The 11,068-nt window shown below is 34.9% G+C and overlaps 1 protein-coding gene and 3 long non-coding RNA genes across 4 annotated transcripts in view; 1 reads left to right on the top strand and 3 right to left on the bottom strand.

Annotated features, from left to right (window-relative positions):
* Positions 1 to 1,568, top strand: part of LOC111621496 — a 4,435-nt gene extending 2,867 nt beyond the window's left edge. Inside the window, exon 2 of the mRNA XM_023363652.1 lies at positions 1,494 to 1,568. Coding sequence (XP_023219420.1) covers positions 1,494 to 1,568 — 75 coding nt within the window. The remainder of the gene's footprint in view (positions 1 to 1,493) is intronic.
* Positions 1,569 to 3,359: 1,791 nt separating this feature from the next.
* Positions 3,360 to 5,812, bottom strand: LOC111621463. The gene is made up of 3 exons (XR_002756079.1): positions 5,498 to 5,812; positions 4,793 to 5,270; positions 3,360 to 3,476 (listed from the first exon to the last, which is right to left on the bottom strand). It is a non-coding gene; the product is annotated as an uncharacterized LOC111621463 (long non-coding RNA).
* A 676-nt stretch (positions 5,813 to 6,488) lies between these two features.
* On the bottom strand, positions 6,489 to 9,731 carry LOC111621462. Its single transcript, XR_002756078.1, has 4 exons — positions 9,543 to 9,731; positions 9,396 to 9,471; positions 8,301 to 8,454; positions 6,489 to 8,229 (listed from the first exon to the last, which is right to left on the bottom strand). It is a non-coding gene; the product is annotated as an uncharacterized LOC111621462 (long non-coding RNA).
* Positions 9,732 to 10,066: 335 nt separating this feature from the next.
* On the bottom strand, positions 10,067 to 11,039 carry LOC111621466. Its single transcript, XR_002756080.1, has 3 exons — positions 10,809 to 11,039; positions 10,325 to 10,459; positions 10,067 to 10,249 (listed from the first exon to the last, which is right to left on the bottom strand). It is a non-coding gene; the product is annotated as an uncharacterized LOC111621466 (long non-coding RNA).
* Positions 11,040 to 11,068: the final 29 nt, after the last annotated feature.

Here is an 11,068-nt window from a genome sequence, read left to right on the forward strand (position 1 = left end):
GGTTGGTGTGTCTTAGACCCTGTACACACTAGGCGTTTTTCAACGCGCGTTTTAAAGAACCAAGAGTTCTATGTAGCCGTACACACTCAAACGCGCGCTTTTGGCCAAGCACGCGTTAAACGCGCGTTTATAATTTTTGTTAAAACGCGCGTTTTGCGGGCGTTAGCCGAGCGCTTTGAGATATATGTGCTGCCATGTTACCGTACATGTGATCGCGCGTTTTGCGGGCGTCAGCTGAGCGCTTTGAGATATATGTGCTGAAATGGAGAACGATTATTTCGATACTGATCTATTTATTGATGAAATCTAAAAGAGACCAACCATCGTCAAAGGATTTTATAGATATTTTAAAAGAATTAAAAAACTTGAATTTATTTTGTCTTAGGGTAAGAATCTAGTGTTGCCTGAGGGGGGCGGGAACCCCCCACAGTGTCGACCCCCCCCCGTGCGATCAAATAATGCCTAATGAACCATACCCCTACGGGCGACACATCACGAGATATAGCCCCCCAAAATCGGGCCGCGCGACATCGCGGCGCGCGTCGCTTAGCTAACTCGCGTCGCTTACCTAACGCGCGTTAGCTCGGCGTTCGACGAGCGTTTAACGCGCGTTGAAAAACGCCTAGTGTGTACAAGCCTTAAACTGCATAATTACCATTTGAAGAGTAAGAGAAATAATAGGCGTTGGCAGACTTACCTTAACTCGTAGTTGCAATTCGAAGTCATAAAACACAAGACGGCGGCTATATCCGCCTCGACGGACCAAACGATGTGCGATTACTTACGAAGTGGACCATAACGCAGCAAACAGCTGGTGAATTTATTTGTGGATTCACAGAAGGTACAACAAAATGATACACAGATTCAGGATTAACGCGAACCAACAACAACTAATCACGCACATAAAAAAAAAGCACGTTCGCCAGACGAACACTACATCCATTTTGTAAAAGCGCGCGAAGAGAGAGTGTCCCCTATCGGTAGATTTTAGTTAAGAAAAAAAAAACACCTTTTGCTGGTGCGAACATGATGAACAATGCTTAACAACGTTTATTAAATTTGTATTTACCTAAAAATACTTCTACTTACCATTTCATAATATATTTCATTTAACGCAATTTTTATCATGAAAATTTCGGTAGAAAATTTCGTTATTCAAACAATTTTTCATAAATATTCCGTTCTATTTTTTTCTATATTAAGTCTTCTTTTGCCTTTTGTATTTCTGTGATCAGCAGGCATTCAATGGACACAATCAAAGATCAAAGTCACAAATCGTATAGACACAATCGAGAAAAAGTCACAATTTTTCGAGACAATCGAGAACGACAAAATTCTGAAGTCAAAGATCAGAAAAAATGCCACAAATTTGCCAGTCACAATTGGAAAGTCCAAATCAGCGTACGTGTAAAATTCTTTTTATCTTTATTATTTTTAAATTTTTAATTTTTGAAAAATTTTACTTTAAAGTTTCTTTAAATTTTAAATTTTAGAACTTTTTGTCATTTTNGGAGGAGACGCTGTTGAAGGTGAGTGTACAATCTGGTTTCAAAACGGTTTTCTATTAGCCTAACTAGTGACAGTCACTTCCGAAGAGGTAGGTCAGGTGTTTTGGACAAGCCGCGAAAGCGGCGCGTAGTACTAGCCGACCGCGATCAAAACCGAGCGTGTCGGTGAATGAGGGGCCCTAGGTCCGAGGTCAAGGATGAGCGCGGGGTCGTGCGAAAAGGACCTAACTCGGCAATAATTAGACTGTAGTACATTAGAATAGGTCGATAGGCTTAGCGGTGCTTAGTACTGTAGCCGACCGGGCGAGCGATACCCAGTGTGTCGGCGAATGACGGGCCCTACACCCTCCCGAGGTCGAGAAGGAGCGCGGGGTCATGCGAAAAGGACCTAACTCCGAATTAGACTGCAGTAACGTTAGAATAAGTCGATAGGCTTAGCGGTCGAAAAGCTTAGTAGAAAGAACGACGCGACTCGTCGATCCCGATCGCCGGAAATGACGTAGGCGATTCTTTACAGGGCTATATCTCGTAAAGGGTCGCGCGCAGGGGTATGGTTCCCTTGACTTTTTCGTTCGCACGGAGGGGGTCTTCAATTCGGGGGGGTCGCCGATCCGCTCATTCGCAGGGTAAATTGTGGCTAACATGCGGTCACGTGACCCGTACAACAATTTTCGGAGGGCTATATCTCGCGAAGGGTCGCGCGTAGGGGGGTGGTTTATTAGACATTTATTGTTCGTACGGGGGAGGGCTACCCGTTGGGGGGGTGGCGACCCCCTCATTCGGAGGGTAAATCTTACCGAATTAGGCCCCTTCTTCCGAGACTAATTAGAGAATTTTTAGAGATCTGCTTACCACACCGGGATAACGATAATTAAGACTCGCTGCAACCACTAACCGGTGCGTAGTACCACTAAGTGATGAATAACGAACGTTTTCTAAATTCTTCAGGTTTACTTAATTCCAAAAATAAGCTGGATCTTCCAGAGTCATTTATAAATATGAATTCGAACATAAAATCGAACATTAAGACGAAGAGTTTGAATAGAGCGAACATATGCGCTTGCGCTCCCCGTGTCAACTTTTAATACGAAGGAGAACTAAATCTATCATTGAAAATCAACTATCATTGAGAATTTTAGAAGGGTCTAAAAATATGTTCGATTTCTTGCATAAATGCAAAAAAAATAAGGCATCTAAAATAGTACAGTTGAAGCCGAGTTCTTCGGGGTGATCTTTAACAAGACAAGTAATTAATTGCAATACATAAGATTTATTACTTAATTAAATTATATTTTCTTCCATCTAAACTGTCTACGTAAAGAGAAATTACACGAAGAAATTCAGTAATATTTAAACAGTTATACGGCTTCTAATTAGTGATTACAATTTAATTATTTTAAAGCTTCAAAACCAGTGTCCAACGTGTTTGATAACGCCTGATGAATTATGAATAGATTATTAAATGTTATCAAAAATGGATAAATATGAAAACAATTTAAATGCAAAACATTTACAAAAGGACTTTAATCAAATTAAACGGATTTTGTGAACGACAAGCAGAAATGATTAAATGTTCGCTTGTAACGCAAAATTCTCCAATAATTTAATATCTTAATTTTTCTTTTCCTAATTTTGATCATTCTCAAAGCAATATTTAATGCGTATAATCATTTGTTTTTTTCAATTTTGAAAATATACTTTAAATAATAGCATGAAATCATTGGAGTTATAAAGTCTATAGCATCATTGTAGACATAGCGAAAAATACGAAAATCTTAAATATTAAAAGTATAAGTTTTAAAAAACGACAATAATAAGTGTAAAGTAAGGAATAATAAAAATATTCTCTTACTCTGCCATCATCATCTGTCACTGATCCACCTTGGGTGAAGATCCACAAGAATTTTCTTCGGCTTCCGATTGAATTAACTCTGTTTTCCTCCATCGTTTCTTTCTTCTCATTAGTTTCTACAAAGTAATCATTTAACAATTTATCTTGTAATTTTATATCACAATGCGTAAACGTATTCAAACACATTCATTATAAGACATTTAACCCGGCTAATAAGTTGATATAGAAATATATATGTATGAGGATTAACCTGTATACTGGATGTCAGAAAGTAGTACCATTGTGTAAACAGTGAGGTAATATAATTTCAACTCATCTCCCACTGTAAACAAAAATCTGCCTACGTTCCACGAATTTTCTGTTTTTTATGTAACTTAGTATACAAGCGCAGACTAAAACTTGTATTAAATACGCCGGATGATGATGATAATCTCGCCGAGTTTATATACAATAAATTATATTTAAGTGTCGTGTTACATATCAAGAGAACTCGAATTTATTTTTTGATGTTTCAGTTTACAAGCGTTTTATCTTACATTTATACGTTATCTGTTAACGTCACACCCTGTCAGAATCCAGAGAAAGCTTAATTTCCAAAATACAAATAAGTTGAATACAAAATTGTAAATGTTATAAGGTGTGAAAACTTCATAAAGACAGATTCTTCACGAGGCCTACTTCTATTTGCCACCCCTTCGTGCTTCAACCACCCAAAGTGAATCGCCTCAATGTCCCTTATTATACAAGTTACCGTGCAAATGTCGGTTTGTAACGTTTATCTATCCCGAGATATAAAACGAAATAGCCACACAGACATATTTCGGGAATAAATTTTTTGACTTTATCGTGTACAGGGGTCTCAAAACACAACGATTTCAAAAACACTGAAAGATTAAAATATAACAGCCGGAAAAGTAAAATTCAGACAATTATATTGTTTATGCTTAAAAATTGTAGAAAATTTTTCGACATATACTTTGACGGATAAATTAATTGTCAATTAAATTTAATATCAGAAATGAGTACACTGCAGAACAACGAATTATGTCATAAATAAGAACATTGTGTCTCTCGCGATCATTTCATTCGTTTGTTTACTCCACCTGAATAATGTTTTCGGTGAATTTTTATTTAATGTCCGTTAAACTTGTTACTTTTGATAATTATTTTTGTTACTATTTAATTATTTTTGACGAAATACATGAAATCTTTGTAGTATTATGCATTTTGAAATTAATTTTGTATTTTTTGAATTGTTTTGAATATAATGACCTACGACAAGTGAAAGTCTGCGGATAGATAATTAATGTTAAGTTTCTTAATTTAAAGAGGTTTTAACTCAATGAGTTTAACATGAAATCATTCCTTAATAATCGTTAAACAAATTAATCTATGAATCGGATAATTCATTGTAATATCTTTGTGACCTCACCTTGATCCAATACTTTCACTTCTTCACTTAATGCAAATAGAGGTTGCGGCCGACGTTTCCATCGGAAAAACGTGTACATCGGACGTTCAGTGCCGCATTCCTGTAAGCCTAGAAGTTTGACAATGGCATTTGGAACGTCAGTGGAATCATGGTCGACGTTCTAAACTCCATTGTCAAACTTCTAGGCTTACAGGAATGCGGCGCTGAACGTCCGATGTACACATTTTCACGATGAAAACGTCGGCTGCAACCTCTCTAATGAATATTTGGACGTGACGTCAGTATCGCTGTTGGTAGAACTCACGTCATCTTCGGACGATTCATGGCCCAATTCCTCTTCTTCTTTGATGGTTCCTTTGGCCAAAGAATATGTTTCTAAATATACAAATGCTGTTTTCAATGGTCTTCTCTTGCGTTTAAAAGGAGTTATTTGATCCTCTGACGAACAAAAATAAAATCCTTTTATGTCATCGGAATCCTGTAAGTGAAAAATTCTGATTTCTGATAGAATAATTTTACAATATTCGTATATTTTTTTAATAAATGAGAAAAATTTTCATTTATAATAAATAAAAAACTTGCAGCCATTTTAATTAACACATTCTATTAGATTTGTATTATTGTCATGGTTTTTAAATTTTACACTTTTAAATGATAAGAGTTCTAAGATTAATTTTTAATTATTTCGATTGAATTGTAACTTACAGAAGACAATTTACTTTCTTCTAAGTCATCAGTAGTTTTTTCACATTTTATTTCTGTGATTCTTGTTTCCATTTCAGGTTCGTCGATGGGAATAACATTTAAATTTTTATCGAAATCGTCCGCATTAATATCTTTTAGATCAGACGAGGAACATTTAATTCTATTATCATCGTCCATTTGATTATCAGAAACTAGAGAATAAAAGTACACACAATAAACACAGCAATTCGTCAAATTTTCTTTGCGTGAATTCAATAATTATATAAGAATTTGAAAGAGAGAAACAAAGGTAATGACAAATAGTTTACAGATGAAATCCTTATTGTCGAAATATATTTTAAAACTATTCTATTGCAAATCCACGAAAACAGAACTAAAAATTTAGTAAAAGTCTATTATTGCCACATAGCATGAATATTGCAATTTGATTTGACATTATTAATTGCCTGGAAAGTGTAAATTGTTTTGATCATAACGTCAACTGAAAATGTAATATTACTGAAGAGAACCCGGTCGAAATAAACAATTGGATGTTTATTAACGTATACTCAAAAGCTTAATCTCTCTTGATACAATTTAATGAACATTCTGAGTAAAATGTCTTTTAAATATTCAATTTGTAGATTACGTAACTGCAGTATCGACAATAGCTGTTCACATATCAATAAGAACATCCAAAGTCTGGGGTGATGGTACATTGATTCCTCTCTACTTGCATCTTGTGTCCATACATTTTGTTTATAATATTAGTTTATTATTAGTTTTTGTTTATGTATTTGAAACTATATATTTTCTATGATTTCTAGTGTTTATCATTCAGATATTGGCTATACAATATCGGCCAAAAATCTTGGCTTTTTCTTACAGTTTCCACCTAGAAAACAGCCATGTGACTTATTTCAGTTCATGTAAATTTGTTAATATTATTTGTTAATTGTATTTTCATATTTCTATCTAATTAATACTGTAAATTAAGGACACATACCGTTAATGTGCTGATAATAAAGATGTGAGAAGCATTGCTCATTTTCGAGCACTTCTGTTGATTGATTTTCTAAAATATTTGATGGAGGTTCGCTCCTCTCTTCCTCTATCGACGAACCATATTGATAGTACTCGGGCGCTTACCAATATTGAGTAACTTCTGGCGCCATATCATACTCGGATGTTTGAGTAGGCGGCGCATAATCAGGTACTTCAGTTGGAACGTACCAAGCGCCTTGTTGAAAGGGTGGACGGTAATCATAAAATACTTCCGGAGACCCATATCCAGGCATCTCCACTATCCTTCCATATTCATCGACTTGTATAAATGGTCCAAATTCGGACCATTGGGCAGTTGGCCCATATTGAGGCCTCTGCCTGCCATGCTAAAGAATTAAACATAAAATTGATTAATAATAACAAATTTCAAATGTCACATTTATCTCTTATTTGTAATAATAACAATTCTTAAGTGTTATTTCCTTTATAATAAATACTGATTATTTGCCTTACGAAATACTAAAACACAATAATATTCAACAGCAGTAATTTATGAACTATTTGAATGTGTAAAATTAAATGCATCTATGCAATTTATTTACAATAATTATTTATTACTACAGAAACACTTGATAGAATTCTTATATATTACGACTCATTTGTATTTTTTGTTGTTGTTGTTTTTTTGGTATCGTACGAAACGAAATACACTAGCATAAACATCACGTCAAATTTAAAAACTTTTTATTTATCCTGTGTATTTAAAGTCTGATTTGCAAATGTTCTTTATTATTATTAATTATTTGTAGTGACAAGTTTATGGAACTTATCTTGTGTAATTAAGGGCAAATTGTATTAAATATGTATAGGCCTATATTTATTTTTAAACTTGAAACATTGTGGTTTGTTTTGTACAAATCTACACAATATCATGTTTTAGATAATGAGTATTAATAACACAATACCAAAATGTGATAATAAAGGTGAAATTTCTTTCTGGTCGTTACGTTACATATTGACATATCGATATTATACATTCATAAAGACCAACACCTCATTGAGTAGACTGATCTACAATAAATTGTCAGAAAATATTTTAGTTCTTATGTAAATTGCGAGCAGCCTATATTAAAATGGAGCCATCTATGATGTAATGTTTAGAATATTTTTGAAGATATTTGCTGGATTTGGAAGAGTATTTGAATAAAATGTGAATTCAAATTATCGTTACTAATTTATTTTAACTTTGTATTTAACTTACTTAAGATAATTACCAAAGAGCAATAAAATCAACTGTATTTTTATTATGTTATAGATTATAATTAAATCAACTTACCTCAAAATTAAAATAATCCATATAATTTTCATAAAGAAAACAAGTTTCACGAAAAACATATTCACCACCTGAAAACAATCATTCTTCAAAACGGACAGATTTTCGATGTTATAAATAAAACCAGCTCAAAACGCAAACCCGTTAAGCAGGTAAATATGTTCAGTAGCGTTCGCGCAGGTTTTAAAGTATATTAAATTTAGAAATTGAAAACAGAAAACAGCTCAAACATTCAAATAAGTTTAAATAAACCATTTAATAGTTTAAAAATGCAGTAAAAAATAATTTTGAAACAGATCATGTGGAAAAACGGTTTTTATAAATTATAAATTCACTTTCTGTAATAAATCTTGAATAAACTTCTTTGCATCAATCGATAAATATTTAGGATAGTGCACCTGGATGCCTTGAGCAACTGTAAAGAGACTTTCGCATCAATCATCGTGTCTTTTTATTGTCAACAATTCAAAAATAATAGTCGCTTACATCTGATTCTTTCTGCAACGGTCAATCTTTTGAAATATTCACAATCATATTCATAATGTTCCATAATTGTTTCTAAATAACTCGCCATCGGTGTTTTTCCGATTAAAATCTGGTATATCGTGTTAACCAAAAGCCCACCAATCGCAGTAGGAATCTGAAAATAACACATTGATTACACGAGTCAACAAAATACAATTGTAAGCGCGCCGACCTGATGGAAATTGGGGACTTAAAATTCCACTTCTCTGACACCACTGTAAGTTTCGTCAATTGGGGGAGGGGGGTTTATTTCCTACCGTCCGGATGGCTTAAGGTCTATTCGTATTTGGGTGGCGGTTTTGAGGAGGCAGGAAAGATAAGTGTTTCACAAAGAAACCGTTTATTTTTGACGAATATGCTAACATAAAATTATCAAGATCCTGGGGTTCAGAGTTCTGTGAGTTGTCTTCAGAAGTTCCTTTCTTATCTAAGTTTCGGTCCAACGCTGACAGGGCCCCGGGGTGGCAACACTGTAATGTTCTTAGTCGGGAGAAACAGCACAAAAAAAATGAACAGAAGTACGACGAGTGGAGAGTGAACAAACACCACAGGTAGACTAGAGGAGGCCACCTTCTGTCCTTGACGTCGGAGTTTTTATAAGTTTTTCGTGACCGAATCGTCGCTAATTGGAAAGATTTTTCTTCCGCACTTTCTAATTGGTCTCCCTGTCTCCGAGTTTAAATGGAGCTCCATGTCGGTCGCGGGAAAGGTCGGCTAGTGGAAGGTGGTCTATTCGACACCTTCCTTTAGACTCTGATCGCATTTAATCGATGACTATGACACCCACGCTCGTTTTGACATTTTCTGCTTTCGTTTTGCTTTCTAAACTGCGTATTAAAGTTTTAAATTTTCTTTAATTAAAATTTTGTTCTTCCCGCTATCCTTTATGAGCGTCGACGTTGAAGTTTGGTGTCGCCGATTCGACACTTTTACAACTTGTTTTCTTTACTATCGATCTTAACGAATTTTACATTTGGTTCTTTTTTTTTTCTTTTTTGTTAACGCTATTTCCGGACCTCACACAATGATTAATTAAATACGAATTGAGTTTCTCACCATATGGTTTTCCTTCAAGAATTTCAGGACACAGGTAATGAAGAGTTCCGCAAAACTCGTTCGGTTTTCGTTTATACTGAAAAAAGAAAGTTAGGAGTCTTTATATAGCTATAGTTCAAGCAAAACTAGGATAAGTGCAATACTTACTGTACACAGGCCAAGATCGATCAACTGCACTTTTTTGCTCTTACATGATCTTGTTAGACTATGACACACACACCTTATGTATCTGAGAACCAATGTTTATTGTTTTACAAACGTTTTCAACCTGATCTACCGGCCATCGTCAGGTTTTTTGAATTCTCTGGAACGTTTTTTGTATTGGTTCCAGGATCGAACGATTATGTGAAAAGAAATTCAAATTTTTATAACTGTTCGAACATCTTGTCGAAATGTCAAATATATCAAAACTGTAACAAATAGTATAAATATGCTAAATTGAACTAATTAAAAATAAATGCAGTAAAAGATAATACGAAACGTGCACTCTGTCGATATAGCAACACAATATACATAATTATGTTTGTATTTTATTTTATTCCGTGTATTTTAATTAGTTCAATTTAACATATTTATACTATTTGTTACAGTTTTGATATATTTGACATTTCGACGAGATGTTCGAACAGTTATAAAAATTTGAATTTCTTTTCACATAATCGTTTGATCCTGGAACCAATACAAAAAACGTTCCAGAAAATTCAGAAAACCTGACGATGGTCGGTAGAGCAGGTTGAAAACGTTTGTAAAACAATAAACATTGGTTCTCAGACACATAAGGTGTGTGTCATAGTATTTAAAGAATCTGAGATGTGATGTTGTTAGAGCCAACGCCTTGTGAATGATTATGATTCCTGTCAAAGCAAAACAATTTAATCGCGCAATACGCACTTATTAAATAAATATACAAAGAGAATTACGAAAATCACCTTTCTCGTGTATGTAAATTAATGCTGAAGCCACTTGGGCACCAATCATTTTAGCTTCAGTCTCTTCTAAACGTCCCTTCTTTTGTAAAACGCTGGTCAAATTCTCACCATAGATGTAATCAGAGAGGAAACACACTGAAAAAGATAATTATTACATCAGAGCACAAAAAATATTAGCAATAACTTATCGAATAACTTATCGAAAAACTAGTAAATAGGAATATTGGCAGTTAATGTTTACCAATACTACTACTATTAACTCGCGTGGTCAAATATCGAAACAGGATAGCGGTTACTGTTATCTATGGTTTCAAAATGGCCGTACTTCCAACGGTTCGTGGTCCAGAGGGATAAAAATGTAGCTAATGTAACAGAAACGAAACGAACCTAACCGAAGCGACGTCGTTTTCGAACCACTAGTAACATTAACCCAGAAAGCTGCAGATAGCACTCGTGTAAACACGGGAATCGAGGAAAGGCTTACCTCCGCACTTAGGACATGGCGGAAAAAACCGGTTAGGTCCGGATGTAGCACGAGCCCCACGAGATGGAAAAATTTCTCTGCTGCCTCTTCGGTGGGGAGATAGCGAAGAAAGCTATATGATGTTATACTATTGAATATTTTGGCGGGATCCATAATGGGAGACGCCGAAACATCACATGAATAAGGCATGTTTTGATTTTAACGTTTTCAATTATTAACAAATACTGGGTGCGAGGATCTGGAGTACAGCTTATATAACG

Source organism: Centruroides sculpturatus, unplaced genomic scaffold (assembly GCF_000671375.1).
Source record: "Centruroides sculpturatus isolate CEXI.00-Female unplaced genomic scaffold, Cexi_2.0 scaffold249, whole genome shotgun sequence".
NCBI lineage: Eukaryota > Metazoa > Arthropoda > Arachnida > Scorpiones > Buthidae > Centruroides > Centruroides sculpturatus.